The 26,932-nt window shown below is 42.6% G+C and overlaps 1 protein-coding gene across 3 annotated transcripts in view; it reads left to right on the forward strand.

Annotated features, from left to right (window-relative positions):
- Nucleotides 1-26,932, forward strand: part of KIZ (kizuna centrosomal protein) — a 214,758-nt gene that overhangs the window by 185,689 nt on the left and 2,137 nt on the right. For all 3 annotated transcript variants that reach the window (XM_033935767.1, XM_033935765.1, XM_033935769.1), the window contains one exon: nt 11,446-11,486. In XM_033935767.1, the coding sequence (XP_033791658.1) occupies nt 11,446-11,486 (41 nt within the window). The remainder of the gene's footprint in view (nt 1-11,445; nt 11,487-26,932) is intronic.

Genomic DNA, 26,932 nt, shown 5'->3' on the forward strand with positions numbered 1-26,932 from the left:
AGGAGGGGTTCCCTGAATGGAAAGATCTTGATACTCAATATAGTTTGGAAATCCTGTGTTTCCAGGCGGATTTCTTGGGTCACCAAGCCGCTAAGTGGTATAAATTGATATATGGTTTTATAAATAAAAAACAAAAAACGGGTCTAAGAGACATTTGGAGCATTGAGATTAAGCATCAAATTTCTGCTTCTCAATGGCCACGAATTTGGTCTTGGAGAATTAGATGTACAGTGTCGGCATCTATGAGACAGACTTGGTTCTTTTTGTTGCATAGAGCTCTTTTGACCCCAGTACGTTTACAAAAGTTTGATAGCTCTAGATCTAATAAATGTTGGCACTGTAATCTAGAAGCAGGGACTTTGGATCATCTAATTTTTTATTGTCCTTGTATTAACGCCTTCTGAAAGTCAATTTGGTCTCAAATTAATTATTTTCTAGAAAATCCAGTTGCTATGTCATATGATACAATTTTGTTTGGAACAATGATGAGAGCAAAGAGTCAAATTTCAGCAAATAATAATAAATTACTAATGATTATGACAGGAGTTGCCATTCAGAATATAACTAGAAATTGGAAAGATTATACAAGACTTAACTATACTTTTTGGTGGAATTCTATATGTTATATTTATAAAATGGAACGAATTCTTGCTATGCAAAAAGGAAATTATAACAAGTTTAAAAAAATTTGGGGGCCATTGATTGAATATTCGAATGATTAGACACTTTTTTTTTTTTATAGAAGAATAATATGATATGGGATTGGGAGAGTATAATGTGTGAGATTCAAATAAAATGTTGATATGTGTGGAAGGGAAGGGGGGAGGGGGGATAATATAAGATTTAATATTATATGAAGTATACAAGTGAATTGTATGAATACAGTGGTGCCTCGCATAACGGACGCCTCGCACAGCGAACGCTGCGCACAACGAACTTTATGTCTTGATTCGTACAACGAACTTCGTTTCACACAACGAAGTCGCCCGAGCTGCATCCTTCCGCGCAGGCACTGCGCTTAACTGCCCTCTCTCCGCCTGGCTCCCTCTTGCCCCCCCCGACTCCCCGACACGATCGGGGCAAGAGGGAGCCCAAGCCCTCTTGCCCCCCCGACTCCCCGACACGATCGGGGCAAGAGGGAGCCCAAGCCCTCTTGCCCCCCCGACTCCCCGACACGATCGGGGCAAGAGGGAGCCCAAGCCCTCTTGCCCCCCCCGACTCCCCGACACGATCGGGGCAAGAGGGAGCCCAAGCCCTCTTGCCCCCCCGACTCCCCGACACGATCGGGGCAAGAGGGAGCTCAAGCCCTCTTGCCCCCCCGACTCCCCGACACGATCGGGGCAAGAGGGAGCCCAAGCCCTCTTGCCCCCCCGACTCCCCGACACGATCGGGGCAAGAGGGAGCTCAAGCCCTCTTGCCCCCCCGACTCCCCGACACGATCGGGGCAAGAGGGAGCCCAAGCCCTCTTGCCCCCCCGACTCCCCGACACGATCGGGCCAGGAGGGAGCCCAAGTCCTCCTGGCCACGGCGACCCCCTAACCCCACCCTGCACTACATTACGGGCAGGAGGGATCCCAGGCCCTCCTGCCCTCGACGCAAACCCCCCCTCCCCCCAACGACCGCCCCCCCCAAGAACCTCCGACCGCCCCCCAGCCGACCCGCGACCCCCCTGGCCGACCCCCACGACACCCCCAACCCCCTTCCCCGTACCTTTCTGTAGTTGGCCGGACAGACGGGAGCCAAACCCGCCTGTCCGGCAGGCAGCCAACGACGGAATGAGGCCGGATTGGCCCATCCGTCCCAAAGCTCCGCCTACTGGTGGGGCCTAAGGCGCCTGGGCCAATCAGAATAGGCCCGGGAGCCTTAGGTCCCTCCTGGGGGCGGGGCCTGAGGCACATGGGCCCAACCCGACCATGTGCCTCAGGCCCTGCCCCCAGGAGGGACCTAAGGCTCCCGGGCCTATTCTGATTGGCCCAGGCGCCTTAGGCCCCACCAGTAGGCGGAGCTTTGGGACGGATGGGCCAATCCGGCCTCATTCCGTCGTTGGCTGCCTGCCGGACAGGCGGGTTTGGCTCCCGTCTGTCCGGCCAACTACAGAAAGGTACGGGGAAGGGGGTTGGGGGTGTCGTGGGGGTCGGCCAGGGGAGTCGCGGGTCGGCTGGGGGGGCGGTCGGAGGTTCTGGGGGGGGCGGTCGTTGGGGGGAGGGGGGGGTTGCGTCGAGGGCAGGAGGGCCTGGGATCCCTCCTGCCCGTAATGTAGTGCAGGGTGGGGTTAGGGGGTCGCCGTGGCCAGGAGGACTTGGGCTCCCTCCTGGCCCGATATTGTCGGGGAGTTGGGGAATCGGCGGGGCAAGAGGGCTTGGGCTCCCTCTTGCCCCGATCGTGTCGGGGAGTCGGGGGGGCAAGAGGGCTTGGGCTCCCTCTTGCCCCGATCGTGTCGGGGAGTCGGGGGGGGGCAAGAGGGCTTGGGCTCCCTCTTGCCCCGATCGTGTCGGGGAGTCGGGGGGGCAAGAGGGCTTGGGCTCCCTCTTGCCCCGATCGTGTCGGGGAGTCGGGGGGCAAGAGGGCTTGGGCTCCCTCTTGCCCCGATCGTGTCGGGGAGTCGGGGGGGCAAGAGGGCTTGAGCTCCCTCTTGCCCCGATCGTGTCGGGGGTGCCAGGGACCACACGGAGTCACCCACCGTACCACCCGATTCGGGTAAGCGCAGGTATCGGTGGGTGGCTTATTTGCGGGGGGGTGCCTTATTTTACATTTTTTTTCTAAAAAGGGGGGGCTGTCTTATTTGATGGCCCTGCCTTATCATCGGGGAAACACGGTAGAAAAAAAAAAAAAAATGAACAGTTAAGTCCCAGTTTTTGCCGCTGAGACTCTGCCCTCTCTCACTGTAAAATTAGACTCTACTTAGTCTGTCTTTAAATTTAAAAAATGTGTGTTGTTTTAAAAAACAATTATGTTTTTAGATGTATCTAAATAAAAATAATAACCAAAAATTTATCTTTTTTTATGTCATCTTAGCATATTTTATGCTGCAGAACGAATTATTTTTTTTTACATGTATTCTTATGGGAAAACGCGTTTCACATAACGAACGTTTCGCATAACAAACTTGCTCCTGGAACCAATTAAGTTCGTTGTGTGAGGCACCACTGTATTGAATGATTATTGTATACTTGTTATGAGATATGAAAATGAATAAAGAATTGGAAAAAAAAGAATGTATTCAAGTTGAGGTCATACTATGGAGTGATACAGAGGCATTATAATTGTTTTTAGTCTTATTTACCATCCTTTTTCTAATAATTCCCAGAATCCTATTTGCTTTTTTGGCCACCTCCGCACATTTGTCGGAATATTTTATTGTATTGTCTATGATGACCCCTAGAATTTTTTTCTTGCATATCAACCTCTAAGTGGACTCTAGCATCTGGTAACTATGATTTGGATTATTCTTTCCAATGTGCATTACTTTGTATTTGTCCACATTAACGACCTCTTTTACAAAGCCGTGCTAGTGGCTGCCCTGCGCTAACGGCTCCGAAGCCCATAGACATTTAAAGGGCATCGGAGCTGTTACCACGCGGCAGCCGCTAGTGCGGCTTTGTAAAAGAGGCAGTAAATTTCTTCTGCCATGAGCAATTTAGTGTCATCTGCAGATTTAATCATCTCAGTTATAAATATGTTAAATAGCACTAGTCCCAGTACAGATCCCTGCAATACACCACTATTCACCATCCTCCAGTGAGAAAAATGGTCACATAACCCTACTCTCTTTTTTCTGTCCAATAGCCAATTTCTAATCCACAACAGAACATTGCCATAACTCTTTATTCTCTCAGGAGTTTTTCATGAGGAACTTTGTCAAATGCTTTCTGAAAGTTTAGATACACTGCTTTGACTGGCTCTCTATCCACATGTTTATTCACACCTTCAAAGAAATGTAGTAAACCAGTGTTTACATGTTCCGTAATTTTATTTTTTAAAAATAGTTTCCACTGTTTTGCCCAGCAATGAGTAGATTTCTTTAGTGATGTCACGCCAGATATCAGCTCAAATTTTATCATGTTATGATCACTGTTTCCTAGTGAATCCAACACAGTTACCTCTTATACTATGCCCTACATTCCACTAAGTACTAAATCTAGTACAGCTCCCCCTCTTGTCGGCAAGGATGAGATGACCAGTCCTAAAAACAACAAAACCCCCAAAACAAAGCAAAAAATGAATCCAGTACCAGAGGCATAAAAATTCCTTTTTGGAAGCTATAATTAAAATACCTAGCTATTAACTATGTAGGGAACTCTCTCCACTTGTGAATGACCCTCTGTCAAAGTAGTGAACCTACACAAAATGATAAAAACCAGGACAGAACCGAAACCAAAGTTTATCAAACAGCAGCTTGATTAATCCAAAAATTATAATTACAAATAAAGACTCTTATTCACCCAGAGAATGCTTGTAACCATGGTGTCCAAACCTCTGTTCAACTGGTTTGAAGATCCCTTTTAAAAAAAAACCCTGCCTTTAAAAACCATATGCAGAATATGTAAAAATCATTCCTATAAGCTACATATTAATATCTACAGAGGCAAGCCTGAGGAGCCTATAGCAATTAACTGTAGAAGAGCACCACAAAACATCCCTTATTAAAAACAAACAAAATAAACCCATTAACAGCCTGCTTGAAAAGCAAACAAAATTAAAAAGAAACCAAAATAGAATCTCAAAATTAACTTTAAAAAAAGCAGAATCAAACAAAAACTATAGCAATCCTAGCTGCACTAGCACCAGCAGGAGTGCTCTATCTCATAAAAGTACTTTTAAAATAAAAAATAAACCTCATTAAAAATGTTCCGTTAGGATAAAGTTAAAATATATACAGTAACCATGAAAAACAGACTTACCCGTGTCTTAGCATTAAACAGCCACCATCAAACAGTTCTTCACTTTGACAGCTCTTTAAATGCCCAGATTTCTCTCTGGCAGGGTGATTGACAGTTCATCTGATGTACAGCGTCTCTGTTGAACTCAGCCTGATATATATAAAAACCTCAAAAACACTTTTTAAAAAAAAAATAGTCCTTCACAGACATTTTCAGTGCAGTGACATGATTTGCCCAAGGTCACAAGAAGCGTCAGTGAGAAAATCAGGATTTGAATACTGTTTTTTTTGTGCGTTGTTAAGCTACTCCTCTAACCAGTAGGCTACTCTTCCATACCAAGCACTTTTAACTTTTATAACAGCACTTGCAATAAATTATACACTTTTATCCAAGTCCTTGCACCAAATATTATTTAATCTAAATAGATACCAAAAGTAACTGAGATTAAAACAACTCCAGCCATGGCCTTTAACAAGACAGAGGATGGGGAGAGTAATTTTCAAAGCTTCCCCCCAGCTTAAAGTGTTTTTCCTACATAAATGAGCATTTCAAAGATTGCCCACTCTATATTTGAGTAAAAGTGTGTGCATTTAGCAGAGATGGGGTTTGTAGAAACTCAAGTAATTTACTATTTAAAAAGTATTCTCATGTATAACCTTTTTTACATGAAGTAAATGGCTGCTATAAGATTGCATAGGTATACAATATACTGTACATGTATACTAGCTTTTTGCTGGCAAGTTTGCGCAGACTATAAATAGAGTTTGCTGAAAGCATAGTTTGAGTTAACGTTGTGTGTTCCTTTTTATATGAATATACCCCATGCAGATTTGTAATAATTGTACTTGTGTACAACATGCTGTATATAGAGAGAGTGCTTGATACAGATACCCTCTTTGAGAGTAATTGTATAACTGGGTTTCTAGGCTAACAAGGCAACCCCCCCCCCCCCCCGAACACCCAACATAATTTGTGCCTGTTTTATAAAAGCAAATGTCCTATTCTTTTAAGGTCGGACCATCAGAAGGGATTTTAGGCAGTATATTTTAATACCAGCCATTACTGGACCCTTCATAGGTCCATTTTCTTCTCTTTTCTCTTTAACAATCTCAAGTTTTCAAAAAAAATAATTAATAAAATTAAGGTGTAGGCACCATGGAGTTCATAATAAAAAACAAACGTCTAAAAAGTGTCCTAAATGGCTACTTGGACGATCAAAAAGCCTGATCGTCCAAGTACCCATAACCAAAGCTGGTTTTTAGACGTATCTAAAAACAGCTTAGGCCTTTCCCCTACCTCTAAACGCACAGAGAGAAAAGAGGTGTGTTTAGAGGAGGGGAAAGGGCAGGAGGTGGGCCGACCTACACTTAGACGTACAATACATATAACCAAAACAGTTGACAGGTTGCCTAGTTGGCACTTAGACCTTTATGACTTAGACAAAGTCAAACCAGGTCTAAGTGCCGAAAAAGGGGCCGCTGAGCTGATGGCCGCTGGTGCGATCAGTTCAGCGGCCCGGCAACCTACCCACCGCAACCATCGCAGCAGGAGAGATGCCCAATCTCTCCTGCCGCAATACATCACCCTCCCTCCGACAACATCAGGGCAAGAGGGAGCCCAAGCCCTCTTTCCCCGGCGATCGTGTCCTCCCCCCGACTCAATATGGACAGGAGAGAACCCAAGCCCTCCTGGCCCCGGCGACCCCCCCTGACTAACACAACGGGCCAGGAGAGAGCCCAAGCTCTCCTGGCCCCAACGACCCCCCCCCCCCCACACACTTACACGAACGGGCCAGGAGGGAGCCCAAGCCCTCCTGACCCCCTACCCCCCACCCCCTACTACAATACGGGCAGGAGGGATCCCAGGCCCTCCTGCCCTCGATACAACCCCTCTCCCCCCAATGATCGCCCCCCAGAACCTCCAATCGGCCCTCGCCAACCTGCAACCCCTCCAGCCGAACCCACGACCCCTCCACCCCCACCCTCCTTCCCCGTACCTTTAATGTTGGCCAGACGGACAGGTGCCAAGCCCGCCCATCCGGCAGGCCAGCCGGGTCCAGAACGGGGTCAGGCATGCCACAGGAGTAACAGATGGGGCTATAGGCCAGGCTTCTTCTCTGCTCTTCTTGTAAAAAGAAAAAGGACATGTGTGTACAGGTTGCATGCTACACAGAGCCTGCCTTCTTGTTTAGAGCACATGGAGTCTAAGTGGTGGAACGCAACCCCAGACTGGAGATGTGGCTTGAGTCTTTGAATTTTGCTGCCTAGAGTCATGTGACCACGGAAGACGTGCCTTCATGCTGAAACTCTGTGCTTTCCTCCTCAAAATGCAGGCACCTCTGACACAATTTTTTTTTTTGCAATGGGGCAGATTGGGAGAGAGGACGCAGGTAGCACTGAAGTGATAGAGGAGTCAAAATGATAATGCTGGCTAGAGGGGGAATAGGAGAGAGTGAGAGATGCTGGCTCTGCAGTGGGAGATCCTGGACTCTGGGAGGGACAGAAACATGGAAAAGAGATCCAGGATAGGGACCAAATGTAGAGACAAAGACAGAGAAGCAATGTTATATATGGGGAGGTAGACGCTCCTACCGGTGTCCTGCTGCTTCCTCTTGGCGGTCCCGGCCCTTCTGTGAGCCCTGCGCTGCTTCCTCTTCCGGCGGTCCCGCCCTTTCTCTGACGTCAGAGAAAGGGCAGGACCGCTGGAAGAGGAAGCAGCGCAGGCGCAGGGCTCACAGAAGGGCCGGGACCGCCAAGAGAAAGCAGCAGGACACCGGTAAGAGCGTCTACATGATGGGGGGGTGGGTCAGGAGGCTGGGGGGGTGCGAGCGGTCCTTCAGGGTGGGGGTGCGGGTGGGAGTGCGTGCGAGCGGTCCTTCGGGGTGGGGGTGCGGGTGCGAGCGGTCCTGCGGGGGGTGAATCGGACGTCGTGGGGGGGCATCAGGCTTTCAAGATGGGGGCAGGACTTCAAGGGGGAGAGGAGAGTCGGGGCGGGCGAAAGGAGAGTCGGGGCAGGCGAAAGGAGAGTCGGGCGGCGACGGGAGAGTCGGGGCAGCATGCGCGGTATACGGGTGTGCGCAGTATACAAAATTTTTTTTTACATATTTTCGGTTTCCCGTGCGCTATATCCGTGTGCGCGTTTTACATGGGTGCGCGTTATCTACGTGAAAATACGGTATTTCCCTATGCTGCTACATGGGGGTCTCTTATCCTGTAAAGGGAGTCACAGTATCAATCTGGCAGAGTCAGAGAAAGGGCGGGACCGCTGGAAGAGGAAGCAGCGCAGGCGCAGGGCTCACAGAAGGGCCAGGACCGCCAAGAGGAAGCAGCAGGACACCAGTAAGAGCGTCTACATGATGGGGGGGGGGGGTCGGGAGGCTGTGGGGGTGCGAGCGGTCCTTCAGGGTGGGGTGCGGGTGGGAGTGCGTGCGAGCGGTCCTTCGGGGTGAGGGTGCGGGTGCATGCGAGCGGTCCTTCGGGGTGGGGGTGCGAGCGGTCCTGCGGGGGGGGGGGGGGGAATCGGACGGGGGGGGGGGGAACTATGTAAAAAAAATTTGTACAATGCGCAAGGTTATGCACGGTTTGTAAAATCGTGTATAACGCGCGCGTTATATGCGTGAAAATACGGTAGTTACAATACAGTAAAGAAGGAATTTGCACAGAGGGAAAAGTCATAGCGGGAAAAGTTATAACTCAGTGTGAAGGAGGGATACATACTTGCAGGGGGTTACATTGTTGCAGTGTTACATTGTGAAGGAGGATTACATTGTTACAGGAGTGAAGCAATTAAATTGGAGGATTGCTGCATTGTTGGAGAAAGTGTATAGTGGCTAAGTTGAAAGGAATTTGTTAAATAGGTAGGTTTTTAGTCTTTTCCTGAAAGTAAGGTAGTTTAGTTCTGTTCTTATGGGCGATGGAAGGGTGTTCAGGTTCTTGTGGCAACGTGAAGAGGGTATTGAATATTTGTTTGTATTTCACTCCCTTGGAAGAGGGGATGAGCAGCTGGTGGTTGTTTATCCTGATTGAAGCAAAGAAAGAGGAAGAGAACATGTGGATTATATGATCTGGTGCGTTGGTGTCTCATGCATGGTGACCATCAAGCATGAAAATTTAAACACTATTTGGGCCTTTATAGGCAGTCAATGAAGTTTGCAATAGTAGACAGGTCGTATTTTTTTAAGCTGAATATCAACCTGATTGCCGTGTTCCAAGTTTCAAATTTTTATTTAAAATTTGATTAAACGCTTGTACAACTTTCTAAGAGATTTACAATTAAAATCCAGGGAAGAACACTTAAGTCATACAGGACTAAAACAAGATTGTCACTAACAGGAACACGTGGAAGGAGGGTAGAACTACAATTGTAATAGGAAAGAAAAAATGAAGGAAAAAAACAAAAGGAAGGGTAAAATAGTAATCTAAAAAGGCTAGGTTGTCATTGTGGAGAGGTTAATTATTGTGGGATAAATCCCATGTTTGCTACTATCTTCAGCTCTCAAAAGCATCATTATTTGCAATATATAAATAAATGTTTTATTGTATTGTACCTCTAAACAAATGGTAATGGGGGGCAATGTCTGGAAAGCAGTATATATTAATGCTTGAAGTATGGGAAACAAAGTTCTGGATCTAGAGGCTGAGTTGGATTTAGTGGCGATCACAGAGGCATGGTTCACAGAGAACCGTGACTGGGATATAGTTATTATGGGCTATAATCTGTTCAGGAAAGACAAGGTAGAAAGAAAAGGAGGGGGAGTGGCATTATATGTTAAATATCTTATTAAAGTTACACAATTGCAGGATCTGAGGCACTATGGGTCAATCTGGAAAGAGGGAATGGAAAATGTATTTACTTTCGTGTGATATACAGGCCTCCTTCACAGAAGAATATAATAGCATAGAATTAAGAATTGCAACCTTAATCCTTTGTGTAAAATCCTAGCGAAAACAAACATTTTATAAAATGCCTCCTTGAAATATCTGCATGATGTGGATCCTCCATGTGTAAATAGCAGTTTCTAAAATAAGTATTTACACATATATGTGATGTACACATGTAAATGCTACTGTTAATGCATTGATATATTTCTAAAATAATGGCCATAAACTCCAAGATTCCACATAATGCACCGATCCAGGGTATGCACCCAATTAGTGCTAATAATTGGGTGCTAATAGGCACCAATTTGGAATTGGATGCAAATTTTGCTACATGCTATTCTAGAACAATGTGTACCTAAATCCCATAGCGTGCAACTTTAAAGAGGTGGGGGGGGGGGGGGGGGTCCTGGGGAAGTGCGTAGGCGAGTCATAAGCATGCCCTAAAGTTTGTGCCCAGTCTTATAGAGTACAAGCGATGTGCGCCCAAATTGAGCAATGAGAATTACACCAGATTTCAGTAGGCATAAGTCCTGGCTCCCATATTTGGGCCCTGAAATTGGCACTCAATTGTATTCTATAATGGGTGCTCATCTTTGAGTGTCCATTATGGAATAGCATTGTGCACCAATTTTTTTCTTTGCCTATATTTGAGCGCCATTTACTGAATCTAGCCCATTGTGTAAAAGTATTGCTGTGCCTGATTAAATTCAGCTATTTATTGAGACTATGGGCTCCTTTTACGAAGGTGCGTTAGGGCCTTAACACACGGAATAGCGTGCACTAGCCGCTACCGCCTCTTCTTGAGCAGGCGGTAGTTTTTCGGCTAGCACACGCTAAAAATGCTAGTGTACCTTTGTAAAATAAGCCCTATATCTGTACAGGCTGAACATAAGGTCTAAAAATCAACCAGAAAAAGTTGTCTGGTTAACTCTGGCCAAATATTTGACCTAAAATTATCCTGGTAATTTTGGCTGATGAGAATTAAAATACAACCCGAGAATGCCCACAATATCACCTTTTATCGAGGTCAAATTTTTGCATACTGTGAATTACCAACCCCAAATTTAATTTGATAGTTTTTTGAGGATTTGTCTAGCTAATTCCGAGAGTTTTCTCAACAGGCCTTTTGAGTATTGAGTTTCAAAAAAACAGGCAAAACTTTTTTTTTCTCAATATTTGTATTTGTTTTTAGTATTCAGACTTGTCAGTACAAAAGAGAATTCTCCTACATCATTGCCCTGCTATGGCTTTTTCAATACAGCAACATAATACACATGCACCACACAAAAGATCAAAATGATTTCAGCTTATATGACAGATTCAAAAGCATCTGTAATGCACTAGACACAGTCATTACCAGGAAACAGAACTGCAACTGCATATGCATCAAGGCGGATGAAAGACTGAAGGTCTGCACATTTACATATGTGATGCCATGGGAACCCTTCAGCTATGTTCTAAGAATACTTTTGGCAATCAGCCGTTCAGGATTTTTTTTTTTCAAAATTTAAAGCTCTGAAGCAGAAGTCAGTGGGTTAACATTTTAAAACATGATACAAGGTGCTAGTTTTGAGATCATTTGTATGCTAAACTAAGTCAGTAAAATAGTGTTTCTTAATTCCACAGTCAAATGTGTTGTTTTACCAAGTATATGAATGCCTTTTGGGGATTTTTTTGTCTTACAGGAACGAAGACAAATGGAAAGATATGAATAAAAAATCAAAAGGTGAGCAAATTAAAACAGGACTGCTTATATAGCTCTGATGATGCACGATAAAATGAATATCAGGGCTGCAGTTAAAAAAAATCCTGGATTTCAATGTGCATGGTTTAAATGGTAACAAAAACAGTATGTTGAAACTAAGAATAAAAGCCTTTTGTGATGCACACGTTTGATTGTGACTAGTTTTTAACAATCCCCCCTTTTATCAAGCTGCACTAGAGGTTTTTAGCACGGGCTGGTGAGGTAAGTGCCAAGAATAGAATAGAATACTCAATACTCTGAAAGCAAAATCCAAAAGGTGAACTGGAGTGAAACTTAAAGTGGACAGAAATCTGGAAGAGTTTTAACTGGCTATTCAAGATAAACATGAACCCCAGTGCCATGTTGTTCATTATCCGTATGATAATCTGTTGATGGACAGACATAGCCTACTTGTTTTGAACTGATCTGGTAGAATTAAAGGAAAGAAAATTAGCAAGTAAGCCCTTTCCTGTCACTGAAGGGCTTAAAATCTAACTAGTCAAGATTCAATTGGTGGTGAATAGTGGCCAGAACTCATAACTTTTAAAAGTCCTCAGCCCCTTCTGTCCCTCCAACACCACTACTACTCTAGACTGCCAAGACCAAGACTCCTCCCAAACTCACTCTCAATCCCCATTCAGGATAAGCCACCCCTAGGCCAACCTAAATTCCTTGATGTCATTGAAAGATATTCTGATTTATCTGGATATAAACTAAATCGTGACAAGACGGAAGTTATGCCTCTTAATTGTTCAGAGATTACCACTGAGGTCTTGGGATATAATTTTAATCAGTTAACCTCCAAATTGAAGTATCTTGGCTCAAGCATTATTTGGCTCAAGCATTAAAGAAACTTTAGAATTGAATGAAGAAGCTCTGATTAAATCAACACAAGATTTGACAAAAATTGGTCACCATTGCGATTGTCTTGGTGGGGTAGACTAGATACCATCAAAATGATGATAATGCCTAAAATCAATTGCACTCATCAGATGCTACCTTATTATTTTAATGTTAGAGTTTATAGTAGGCTAGAAAAGATTCTCACAACTTTTCTTTGGAATAATAAACCACGCATAGCCATCAAAAAACTAAAAGCCAATAAGTCAGCTGGAGGAGTCAATTTCTCTAGTTTTCTATAATATCACACTGCGCATATTCTAAAACAATCTTATAGATGGTTTGTTGATAATGGCAATGCAGAAGATTGTCCTTTATGGTTGCATGCACAATTAATGATATTGGACAATTATCATCTACATCTTTTTCCATTTTCATCGAACAAAATTGTATCTGATAAAGATGTTCTATTTTGCAGCACGTCACCAGATGTGAAGAAAGTTGAGATATGTTTTAACATACCATGGGATGCCATGCTACATGTACCCTTATGGAATAAGAAGTTGATTAAAATTCAAGGGAAAATGGTGCAGTGGCCATTGTGGCAATTTACCATTTAAGAAAAGAGGACAAGTGGTTAACCTTTTAACCCATTGAGCCTCAGCAGTTTTTAGTCGGGTGTCTCTGACTTCCCTGTGATATCATAGCTTAGTGATATGCTAAGGTACCATCATATGGCTAGGATAGGAACCCCCTGACTAAAAAGAAGCAACTGTGGCTAAATGGGTAAAAGCCCTTTGTTCATCTTCCAGAGGTTATGGGTTCGAATTCTAAACAACTCCCCCCAGCACATGTTCCTATTTTAATTGTGGCATTCTACCTTGCAGGTGTACCTTGATGATCTCACAATGAGGTCACCATTGTGCAACTGCACACCTCCATTTGCAATGAACTAGAAGCCTAAAGCTGTGTTTTTCATATGCTGTAATTAGCAAATAACATTGCTGTTTGGCCAGAAAACTAGTAGGTTTGGCATGCAATATGTTTGTATTGATGTGCCCTGTTTTTGTGGTGGCTTATTAAATGTATTTTGAACTTAATAAAGCAAAAATAAATCCCTAAACCCTATTTACAAGATCGCCCAAAGCCCGCCTATCTGAAGCCCAAACTAAGCTCAAAAGTAGACCAGCTTTTCATTCACCTACAATTTCTGCGTTAGATGGACGCCTAACTCCCACATATAAATGAGTGAAGAGACGTCCATATCAAAGCCTCTCCCAGGCCATGCCCACGTCATGCCCACACTTATATAGTTAGGCGCAGTTTTTCCCACAGGGTGCCTACTGAATTGTGGACACATCTTAAAACTTGTGTCCACATCCTGAGGACGCCCATCTGCCAGTTACCGCTTGTTAAGACCCTTACACCTTAGTTTGGATGCCTAACTCCCACATAACTTTAGGCAGAAGTTAGGCACCCTTTATAGAATCAGGGCCTAAATGCGTAGAGAGGCATTATCAAAACATACATCTAAGTCCGATTTGGGCATAAGGTGCTAGTCGCCCAAAGTCGGCAGGGCACAAATGTCCATTCTCAAAAAATACGTACAATCTCTTATCCTTGGACTAACTGACTACTGCAATATACTATACCTCCCCTGCCCAGCGATCATGATAAAGCAATTACAAACAATACAAAATACAGCCTTAAGACTCATCTACTCATTGAAAAAATATGACCACATCACAGAAGCATATCACGACTCACATTGGCTCCCAATACAAGCAAGAATACACTTCAAATTCTACTGCCTACTTTTCAAAGCTATTAATGGAGAAAACCCATCCTACTGGAACAACCGACTAACTCAATCCACTTCAACCAGGCACAGAAGAACCCACTCACTATTCACACACACACGAACCAAAAATGTCAAACGTAGAAAACTATATGACAATCTAATGGCCACCAAAGCAGCAAAACTATGCAGACAAATTACAAATCTGCTGTCTTCGACCACAGACTACAAAATCTTCAAAAATGAAACTAAAACCCTACTCTTCAAAAAATACATAAAAGCTATTTAACACGACCAGTTCCTTCCCAATCTCCACCTACCACACTCTACCCCTTTTAAATATAAAATGTTTCTAATTACCCAACATGTATCACATCAAGTTCCCGTAAATTCTTATGTAATTCCTATGCAATTCTTATGACAATTCTTATGTAAAGTTACAATTCTTGTAACCTCCTGAGAAATCTTATGTAATCTGCCTTGAACCACAAGGTAATGGCGGAATAGAAATCACTAATGTAATGTAACGTTGTCCAGTTGCACACGAAGTGGAATCCTTCTTCCTCACACCAGTGCCTCATCCATGCGTTGACTGCTTGCAGCACCATCTGCCTCTTCTCATCAGCCCTGGATACTGGCAGGATCTCCGAGAAAGCTACCCTCTGCGTTCTAGTCTTCAGCTTCCCTCTTAGGTCCTTCAGTCCTTCCCTGCTGTAGTTCCTGTTGCTCACGTTGTTTGTCCCAACATGGATCACCTCTTCCACGCTGTCGATGATCCTGTTGATGCGGCTCATTATGTCTTCAACCTTGGCTCCCTGTCTTCCTCCCGCTATGTGGCTTTCGACTTGTTTGATGATGGAGTCCCCCACGATGATCACTGTCCTCTCTATCCTCTCTAGCCGCATGTCCATGTCCCTGGTGTATGACCATCTCTCCATCCGTAGTTCCATGTCCTCTGTGCACTTTCATCTTCCCTCATCCTGGCATTGGCTTACACGGGACTCATCTTTGTGTGGGTTTCTCTCCGCTGTTTCTATATTTACTGTTGAATTTATTTGTTTAGGATTTGAGGTCTTGTCGAATGTTTTGACACAATCTGATTTTTATGTTTCCTTGGGGGGAGGGGGGGATAGGTTGGTGTGGGATGCCTCTTTATTACAGCCCAGAGCCCTTTATTAGTATGCGCTATTGAAATTTCAATGCAGTGCTGGCTTGTAAAATTAACAGCTGTTTGATGCATTCCTACTCTTTTCTACTCTAACCGGTACATGTCTTTCTACCTTCTTAATTTTAACAATCTTCAATTTTCAGTACGTTCTATATCTCGGAACAATTCTGGTTTCCATGTTGGTGAACCTCCATCACTTGATGTCTCACAGTTGGTGGGTTTTATCATTGGTTGCTTTGTTTTTCTTGTTATTACATTACATTACATTAGGGACTTCTATTCTGCCTATACCTTGCAGTTCAAGGCGGATTACAAAAGAGCTAACTGGACATTTCCAGTGAAGTTACAACAGTTTTGGGGTTTTTTGTTTTTTTTTTGGTTACAAGGGAGGAGAGGTAGCTGGATTAATTCTGGAATAACTTGCAAATTGGATATTAAATTGACTGTACGTTACTGTGTGATATAACAAATAGATTACAGTTAGAGTACAAATAAGATTACGTAACATTTCAGGGATCTGAATACTTGGCTGGTTGTTTGGGGAGGAAGAGATTATTTAATTGGAGGTTTTGAGGGAGAATTTATCTAGGAGGAGGGGGAAGGGGTGGGTTACGATATCTGGATAAATTTTTTGAAAAGTAGGGTTTTGATTTCTTTTCGAAAAGTTTTGAAGTCACCCATTGTCGTCAACAGGTTGGAGATGGAGTGGTTAAGTTTTGCTGCTTACGTTGCCAGAAGGTTATCAAACATCTTTTTGCGCTGAGTGTCCTTGAGTGGAGGAAAGGCAAAAGGGTTCGGAGTTCTTCTTTGTCTTGAGGTGAGGATCTGGTTTAGGCGGTTGTTTAGATAGGGGGGGCGGAGCCGTTTAATGGTTTGAATAATAGACAGTAGAATTTGAATTGAATTCGTGCTTGCATAGGTAGCCAGTGAGAGTCTAGGAAGGCAGTTGTAATATGATCATATTTTCTCAGGGAGTAGATCAGTCTGAGGGCAGTGTTTTGTATAGTCTGAAGTTGTTTTATCATGTTGGCAGGACAAGGTAGATAGAAGGAATTGCAATAGTCCAGTAGACCTAAGACTAGGGATTGGACAATTAGCCTGAATTGTGCTGAGTCGAAGAAGTTTCTTATTTTACGTAAATTTCTCATAATTAAAAAAGCTTTCTGGGATGTTTTATTGATTTGGGACTGCATTGTGCAGCATCTGTCTATCGTTACTCCTAGGAGTTTGAGTTCGGGCTGTATTGGGTATTTGGTGTTTTTAATTTTCAGTTCTGTAATGGTGGGAGTTTTGGCCTTTTCGAGCAGAAGTAATTTTGTTTTATCTGAGTTTAGTTTCAGTTTGTGGTCTACCATCCATTTTTCCACTGCATCTAGGGTTATTTCCAGTTTTGCTGTAGTGGTGGGCTCTGATGGGTCGAAGGGGAGGAGTATGGTTATGTTTTATTATTGTTTTATTCTGTTACATAACCTTCATTTATAAACTTAGATATTCTATACATGCTGTTAATACATCAATTATTTTTAAAAGTATGTTATATATAGGTTGAACAATTTTAAAATGGTACCACACCGTATATTAATATTACTCTGATGAAAATCATCTCTAGTAATGTTAAGGGTTTGAATAACTGAATTAAAGAATGGAAAACAAAGTGATATCCAAATAATAATATAATACAACAAAATTGATGGAACACTAATAGTGTATATAATGCAATTTTAATCAAGGGAAAAAAGACCTCAAAATACCCCTATATTGTGTTCAATAAAGTCACAACTGTTTTGGGGTTAGGTATCATCATAGGTCAAAAACCCTTGAATTTTATATAATTTTTCTAATTTTAATTGATTTTCATATTAAAAAGTTTTATCCTTTATTTATCAATATAATGAATATCAATTTTCTATTTAAATTTTTCTTTTTAAATTTTTCTATTTGAATTTCTCTTCTTGACAAATGAGCATTTAAGTGACCAGCAACTGTTAGTCTAATACCATGATAACCATTTTGTTTGTGTTTAGAAAATGATTAGCACTTATCTTAAATGACCCAACGGAGGCCCCATCCGTTTCGCACTTATGGGCTTCTTCAGGGGTAATGAAAAGGCTCATTGATTTACCAGTTAAACTTTCATTTTGCTCAAAGATCTGCACTGATATATGTCACCATCCTTTTCTTTGCTCGATCAAAAAGTGCTTGATCGAGCAAAGAAAAGGATGGTGACATATATCAGTGCAGATCTTTGAGCAAAATGAAAGTTTAACTGGTAAATCAATGAGCCTTTTCATTACCCCTGAAGAAGCCCATAAGTGCGAAACGGATGGGGCCTCCGTTGGGTCATTTAAGATAAGTGCTAATCATTTTCTAAACACAAACAAAATGGTTATCATGGTATTAGACTAACAGTTGCTGGTCACTTAAATGCTCATTTGTCAAGAAGAGAAATTCAAATAGAAAAATTTAAAAAGAAAAATTTAAATAGAAAATTGATATTCATTATATTGATAAATAAAGGATAAAACTTTTTAATATGAAAATCAATTAAAATTAGAAAAATTATATAAAATTCAAGGGTTTTTGACCTATGATGATACCTAACCCCAAAACAGTTGTGACTTTATTGAACACAATATAGGGGTATTTTGAGGTCTTTTTTCCCTTGATTAAAATTGCATTATATACACTATAAGGGTTTGAATAACCCATTCAAAATATCTAAACTGAACAGTTTAATCAACTTAATGCAGACATTATTTTTCTACAGGAAACCCATTTAAATTTTTCTGATAATGTGAGGCTATACAATAAATATATTGTTTCTCGATTTTCCCCTGCTATCAACAAACATAATGGAGTTGCTATTCTCACTGGTAAATCCTTGCAAGCTAATATTGGAACACAATCAAATGATATTAAGGAAGATGGGTTCTGATGGAATTAAAAATTAATATGATAAATTACTTTATATACTCGAATATAAGTCAATCCGAATATAAGTCGAGACCCCAATTTTTCCTCCCAAAAAGAAGGAAAAATGGTTGTCTCGAATATAAGACAGGGGCTTAATATTCAAGTGCCATGCCCTGCCAGGATCTGTAACCAAGTGTCCCCTCCTTCATGCCCTCCTCTACCAGGTTCTGCACCCAGCCCCCTTCTCTCCTTGCCAAGTTCTGGTTACCACCTGGGTTTTGAAAAGCTGTCCGGACACCAGGACAGTCATCTGAAAAGAGGACATGTTCAGGTAAATCCGGATGTCTGGTAACCCTAGATCTAGGTAGGGCTCTCAGTTATGCACATCCCTGCTGCATTTAGTCACCTGCAGTTATGCCAGATCAATGGCTAGTGTAATTGTGGGTATATAAATATTAGGTTTACCAATACCAGGTTGAATTAATATTTTAATGCACTTGGGATCTCTTAGGGAGAGGAGGAGATGGTGAATGCTGTGGATGTGTAGACTGGATGGGCCATTTGGCCTTTATCTGCCATCATGTTTTTATGTATAATGGAAACTAGGCAGCGAGGTTCTTTTATAGAATAGATTCCCGCCATGTATCCTTGGGGCACCTAGAATTACCCCCACAATGTAGTAGAGTGAACATAAGAATTGCTGCTGCTGGGTCAGACCAATGGTCCATCCTGCCCAGCAGTCTGCTCATGCGGTGGCCCCAAGGACAAGACCAGTGCTCCAGATGAGTCCAGTCTCGCCAGTTTAGCATGAACTTGTCCAACTTTGTCTTGAAATCCTGGAGGGTGTTTTCCCCTATAACAGACTCCGGAAGAGCGTTCCAGTTTTCTACCGCTCTCTGGATGAAGAAGAATTTCCTTACGTTTGTACGGAATCTATCCCCTTTCAACTTTAGAGAGTGTCCTCTCGTTCTCCCTACCTTGGAGAGGGTGAACAATAATAATAATAATTTATTTCTTATATACCGCCAAAGCCGTAGAAGTTCGAGACGGTTTACAATAAAGAAGGGCTGGACAATCAGCGAAAGGGTACAATCAGCAAATACAATCGGTGAATGGGAACAATCTGCAAAATAGATACAATAAATAGATGTAAGCAGGGGAGCTGGTACAATATAAGGGGATAAGAGTAAGATGAGCGGGAAGGAAGGAGAAAAGGAGATCTAGGGGGCAAGGGTAGGGTAGGGATCTTGGGCTACAAATCGGTTAAATAGGTTAGTTTTTAATAATTTTCTGCAGTTTAGGTAGGATGAGTAGTGCGAGAAAATATTGCACAGCCAGTCATTTAGATGACCTGCTTGGAAGGCTAGAGTTCTGTTCAGGTGTCTTTTGTAATGGTAGGCCTTTAGAGATGGATGGCTGAAGAGATGAGCTTTGCGAGTGGGTCTGGATGGACGATCCATGGTAAAGTGGGAGACCATGTATAAGGGGACCGGACCATGGATGGATTTGTAGCAGAGGCAGGCAAACTTGAACAGCACTCTTGCCTCCAGGGGTAGCCAGTGGAGTTTTTGGTAGTAGGGAGTTATGTGTTCCCATTTTTTCAGCCCAAAGATCAGTTGAATTGCTGGATTTTGGATGATACGTAGTCTTTGAATAGTTTTTTTGAAGGAACCCAGGTAGATAATGTTGCAGTAGTCGAGTAAGCTCAGGATGGAGGATTGGACCAGTAAGCGGAATGAGGGTGCATCGAAGTATTTTCTGATGGTTCTTAATTTCCATAGGGTGGAGAAGCATTTTCTGACTAGTAGGTCGGTGTGAGTTTCAAAGGTGAGGTTGCAGTCTAGAGTCACTTCTATAATTTTTTGGGAATCTGTGATGGGAACCAAATTTGGCTCAGTTGAATGTTTTGGTTTAAAACCAAACTGGAAATCATCCAATAATGTATTCATATTAAAAAAAAATCTTGCAATTGAAGTAGCACCACTTTCTCAAGAACCTTAGCCAAAAACCCTAAAGAAGATATCGGATGAAAATATTCAAGAGCAGTCCCGACCCGGACAAATGATTTTTCAACAATGGCCGAATAATGGCCTTCTTCAGCAGAGAGGGGACACACCCTTCCTCCAAAGATTTCGAGACCATTTTACACAAAGTAGGAGAAATAGCATCCAGCATAAAATTTAACACACCTGGAGGACAATGATCCAAAGAACAACCCCCAAACAATTGTTTTTATCTCAGACTCGGAAAAAATATCAGAAGCCGTCCAATACCCAACACTGTTCTTGCCCACTACCGGCAGCGAGATATCCCTAAAACCAGTTGGCTGGGGATGTCCTAAGGACTAGGATGACAAACATTATTTTACTAAGATTTCTCACGATAGGTGTGCTTCATGTATACTTCTGAATTCCTGTTTAAGATAGTATTTCATTTGCACTTTATTTAGTTGTCCTTGCAACTTTCTTCCCTACATGCCAGTAAGAGAAAAATTGCTTTCTGTCTGAAGTAGATTAAGGTCCATAGAAAGTTCTTTTTTTTATTACTATTATTTATATCCTTTTACAATTTATCAAGCAATTACTGTCTTGAAAGAGATCAGAAAATACAGAAAGGAAAATTATCCTATATGTACACTAAAATGCATACTATAAATATAATCAATTATTCAGTCCACAAATTTAGAACCAAGAAAATAAATAAATTTAACAATTAACAGAATAGTTATTCAAAAATAGAGTGACGGAATGGTTATCTCTCCTACAGCCATTCATCAAGGACTAAGGGATCCTTTTACTAAGGTGCGCTAGAGTTTTTAGTGCACGCAGGAAATTACCGCGCGCTACGCTTCTAGAACTAACGCCAGCTCAGTACTGGCATTAAGGTCTAGCACACACGGCAATGTAGCGCGCGCTATTCCACGCGTTAAAGCCTTAATGCAGCTTAGTAAAAGGAGCCCTAAGAAACCAACCTTTCTTTTGGCCCTAAAAAATCTAATACTTGTTTAGGCTAAAAAAAGGAAATTTTTACTTTGATAAGAAATAAAACATTTTGCTGGAAATTTAAGCAAGAAAGTAGCCCCAAGGGCCAGGACTCTTGTCCACAAGGCCAAGAATTACTTTCTACGCCTCTGGGTTTTCAAAGCCAGATCAGGAAAAATTCTAACATTTGAGCCTAGAAATTTGTCATTTAAGTGACGGAAATACAGACGTAAAACATTCCAGTGCTAAAGTCAGTAGAAGAGTGGTTCTATCTGTAACTATCTCAAGGGAACTTTCTAGAAATAAAGACAAATCAACATTATTTTCAGATTTTCCTTTAGGGGTAGACTCCCCTTGGGGTCTCCTAATATCCAAGTAATAAGCCCTAACAGTTGGAGGTAGATTTTCCACTGGGATGGCTAGGACTTCTCAAAAGTACTTTCTCGCCATCTCCATAGGAGAGATGACAGGACATTTAGGAAAGTTCAAAAATCTCAAATAATTTTTCCTAAGTGAGTTTTCAAAATTTTCCAACTTGCGAGAAATAAATGATCTTTCCTTAACCATTTCCATTTGGACAGACTTTACTTCCTTCAAACTCTCCTCTTGTTTCTCCAATTTCTCAGTTAAATTAGTTAGTCACACTCCCTGCTGCTCAACCTTGGAATAGATAGTCCCATAGTCAGTTTTGATGGATGAAAGACTCAGTTTAAGGTTGGCATCCATGATAGATATGGCCTGCCAAAGCGCTTCCATGTCAATTTTCTCAGGTCGTTTCAGCTCTTCAAAACTGATGTTATTCCCTCCAGAAGCACCTCTCACCTCTCCTTCCAAGGCTGGTCAACCTTTCCAACACTATCCTGCCAGAGTGCCAGTGCTGGTGTCCCTCCTCTGCTAGAGTTCATTCCACATCGGAGAGCTGAACTCCTGAAGCTCCCTGCACCAAAGCACTTCCGGGTTGGGGAGGAATTGACCTCTGCTCCGGGCTCAGAATCGCTCGGGCAGCTCCTGCGCTGAGTTCACCGGAGATCTCCAGACTCACCCCCGTAGTAGGTTGGATTTCCATAGCTGAGCGGGCAAAAGCGTTCTATATCGTTGGCTGGATCAAGCGCTGCGGGGTCCCAGGCGCTAGAGGGTTAGGGCAGATGGTTCCCTTCCTCTTTCCCATTTGGGTCGGAGTTGCGCTTCACGGTAAGTTGATGAGTAACAAAAACTCTCAATACATGCTGCGACCTGTTCAGACATCCGCACTCGATGCCATCTTAGTCTTTTAAATCTTTTTTTTTGGTCCACAGAAAGTTCACTCACATTGTTTCTTCTGATTCCAAAAGGTTGAGCATAACATAACATAACATAAAACTCACTTTTATACCGCAATTACCGCTAAGTTCTATGTGGTTCACAAAAGGTTATGAGTACAAAAGATGAGAAGAGAGACAGAGCATGCCTAACTTTCAAAGTATTCAGTAAAAAGATATGTTTTTAAAACACGTTGAAATTGTAGATGAGTCAGTCGACATAATTAGGAAATTCCCATAATGCCGCTTGAAAGGACAGCAGATGTTGACATCTTTTAAATTTACAACCTTGGGCAGATGGAAAAGAGAATAGTGTGAATGTGATTAACTGGAATGTTTGTAGTTATTGAATGTAAAATACCTCAGTATCTAGGCTTCTGGTCTGGCAGTGGTATGAGGTAGGCATTTATGAAAGCCTCTCCTGCAGGGCCTTCCCTCTCTCTTCCTGACTGACTGAAATAACAGAGACAACCCAGATGGTGAAGGGGTAAAATATATTGTTGAAGTTGGTGTGGCCCAAAGGATTCTGAATGGTCCATGAGGTATGAGTGCACTGCAACTAGCTGGAGAAATTTCCCTAGAAAAGTGGAGCTAGGAACAAAGCTGCCATGCATGTTTTGATAGCAGAACCAACATCAGATAATGAGGAGGGAAAGTTGGTAGGAGAGCAAGATGATACCTTGCATCTATTCCTTCATGTAAGACAGGTTTCTGCATTCTTCAACAGTTGCACTCAGTCAAGTGGTATTTTGATTCCAATACCTTCTCTTCCCTTATACATCACCAGGCTAGTTTATTTTAATATAGTCTACCTGGATTGTTCTCATACACATTAAAAAAAAATATATAACCTCTCCGGAATACAGTCATTAGTCACTAGCTTTTAACTTTGTTAATTCTACTCAACTAGTGTTTTAGCCCGTTACATTCGTTACAGTAACGGGTGCTAGAAGAGCCCCACCTATACCCTGACCCTGACCCCACCCATGCCCCACCTCTATCATGCCCAGACCCTGTCTCCCATTGATCCCAGTCCCACCACCTCACCTTTCACCATTTCCTTTGTACCCTTTTGGCCCTCCTGACAGGGTCTTTACTTACCCGAGGCGGCAGCAGCAGTCCTGACATACCAACCTTTCCTCCCTCAGTGCCCCAAAGCAGCAGTGGTCCTACCATTTCCATCTCTCCCTTCCCCCTTTCACACCCTCTACCATCTCTCTCTGACCCTCTTTCACCTCTTTTGTCATCTTTCCCTTTCCTGCCCCCCCTCTGTCCCCCAAGACCATCTCTCTCTCCTGCCCCCTCCACACTCCCTGAAGTCTATCTCTCCCTATCCCCTACCATCTCTCCTGGTCCTCCTAGTAGCCCCTCTGTCCTTCTCATCCATCTGTCTCTGTCTCTCTCTCCTCACCTCCTGCCTCTGCAGAGCTCTTGCAGCTCCTCCTCATCCTCCTCCAGCCAGGCTTCAGCCATCTTCTGCAGTGACCTTCAGCCGCTGACAGCCGTGGTGGCAGACATCTGCCTTGGGGGATTCTCGCACATGCGCACTCCTACCTGCGGTGCCCTACAGCGTACGGAAAACGAGAGCACGCAGGTGGGAGTGCGCATGCGCGCTTAGGGCTTTATTATATTAGATGTGTGCTGTGGAATAACACAGATCAACCCTAATGACTAAACCTGGAGCTAGTTGGCATTCTTACATAACCTTTAGCATGGCACTCCCCCCCCCGGGCCCTCCCTCTATTAATACACCTCAATCTCAAGGTGACCAGAATTCAAACGTTCCATGGTATGTATTGGAGGAACTTATGTTGCTTCTTCAATGATTGAAAGTGTCTAAAAATAAATGGGAGTCCTCGAAAATAATGGACCTTTGGTAGACAGAAAACTAAAGGAAAGCAGTGTAGGGAAACAGAGGGACCTAAAAAAGCATGAGGATGGCGAGAAAGAGCTGACGGTAGCTAATGAATCGTATTGGGAAAATGAATGAACTTGGAACTGCGGGAACACGTTTCACTCTTTCTCCCTCCTGCCGATTGGCGGCGCCCAAGCACATGTAAGAGTCGAGAGCACATGCGTGGTTGCCAAGCTCCGGCGCAGCGTGCTTCACGGTTGACAGAGGCCGGGAAGATGGTTGCTAGGAGAGGTGTAAACAATGGTGTGGGTAAATCTCAGCTGGTCCGCTCTGCAGGGACAGTGCAGCATCCGCAGCCGCACGCACATACGGGGCTCGAGACCCTGTATGGAAGAGCATCCCACGGACACTGCAGACAGGTGAGTTCCCTAGGCGACCTCTAGTCCCGGGTATGTTCCATGGCTGCCTCCATGCTCTCAGTCTCAACCACCCCAACTACTGCTGTCCATGTGCAGGAATCTCTGTTCTCCTCTTTGCCATACCCTGCCCATGGGTACCAAAGAGAAATTGCAAAGAATGAAGTGCCAGGACTCACTTCTGCATAAACTCCATGTAACATTCACATTTAAAAACTATCCTGTTTCAAGGTACAGAAATATAACCAGTTTTCAGTTAGCTCTGACTACAAAGTAACTAAAAGGCGAGCCGCGAGTGTGGGGCCATTTCTGCAGGCGCAAGATGGAGAGCAGTGCTTGTCTGGCACGCATGCACACTCCTACCGCCACAGCCCGACAGATCAGATCTCAGGGAACACGAGGCGAGAGTATGCATGCGCGCTTAGCGTTTTATTATTATAGATTTGTAGCATCTTTTAATCATTGTAAACCGCATAGAACTTCACAGTCCTGCGGTATATAAACTGTTATTATTATTATTATTAGATTTCTCATGCCATACTCATGTTTCCCCTCATTGGCTTCCAGTTCAACAGTATATATTCTTTAAAACTCTTATATTTACCTTCAAGTCACTTCCTTTTTATTTATCATCTCTCACAATCCCATATTCCCCAGTTTGTTCATTTTACTCTATCAGTGATCATCATTTGGTCCTGTCCCGTCCTAAACATGCTCAACTGGAATCAACCAGACATCGCATCTTTTTTGTTGCCCTTTCTTAAGGAACTCTTTGTCCTCTCCATTCAAGCTGAATGAACTATCTCTTTAAAAATTTAAGCCCACCCTAAATACTTGGCTTTTTCATCAAGCATATGATTCCATCTAGACAAGAATTTTAGAGAATGATAAAAGGCTAAGCACCAGGGATCAGGCAAGAACTCAAGATAAATTGGTTAATTTGACTTTTCTAAAATGTATATAGCCTCTTGTCAGCCATTTTCAAACACAAGATAAAAATATATTTATTCATATAATATAGTAAACATTTGTGTATTGAGCAAGGGACATCAACGCCTTTGTGAAAGCTTCAGGTTTGAAAACAATAATACATGCAAAATGACACCAGCGCAAGGTTTTTAAAATTATAATCAAGATTTATTGAATTATTGTTTCTATTTTTCCATTATTAGATCAAAAGAACAGCATCATTGCTTAACGTTGCGCTAATGGGAGATCATTAGAGGTGCCAAAGGCTGGCCTTCTCCTAACGGTCTCGTTTTACTAGCTCCAAAATTCCTATTATATGCTGTTGGCTTTTCGTGACATCATCATCATAATCAACCAATAACAATCCTATGGGTGGTCTTAAAGTTGGACAAAGAAACATTCCTCCACATTTAAAAGTTATACAAAGTTTTCAGAAAATTACTTTTGATTTCTGAATTAACATTAACATATTCAAAAGAATTCTACAATTATTAACAGGGTGCTGAGAAATTCTCAACCTCTCCTTAAATTGACAGTAACTTTAGTCTGGAAGAGGAAAGCTGACAGCTTCATGTTACACACAGTGATAAGCATGGGCTTCCAATGCCCCCCTTCCTATTCTGGAGACTGAAGCAAAAGTCTCTGACTCTAATTACTCCCAGATGTTGCCTCAGGATTTTCCTTAGTGTTTCTTCAGGTTTAAACTATATAAAATATTGGAAATTAAGTACACACCATTCTTTCACGTATCTTTCATACATCATTCATTCGTTCGGGGCCCCTTTCACACACAACACAATATATTACATTCATACTTAATACACGTTACATCTCAGTTTGGAATATGGAGTCTAATATGCTCTTCCTAACTGGCCTAAGCACATCTGTTATCAATTAGAACCACGAGGCTAAAGGCGGGAAGCTGTACAAAAAACCAGAGAGGACAAAGAACAGCAGGGAACCAAGATGGAGTTCTTAATATCTCTATGCATGTATGTTACGCTTTACCTAATTTCCTCTATGATCTGGCTTAATAGCAAAGTACATAAAGAGAATATTATTATTCTTTTTCTTAATATTTATCTATAGTGTGTTTTTCTGGCCTTGGCTACATCTATATTCAGATTTTTATTCACCTGTTTTTCCGTACGCTTCTATTTGGGCGCGGTCCTTAACTAACACAGATGTTT

This window comes from Geotrypetes seraphini, chromosome 3, assembly GCF_902459505.1.
Source record: "Geotrypetes seraphini chromosome 3, aGeoSer1.1, whole genome shotgun sequence".
Classification (NCBI taxonomy): Eukaryota; Metazoa; Chordata; class Amphibia; order Gymnophiona; family Dermophiidae; genus Geotrypetes; species Geotrypetes seraphini.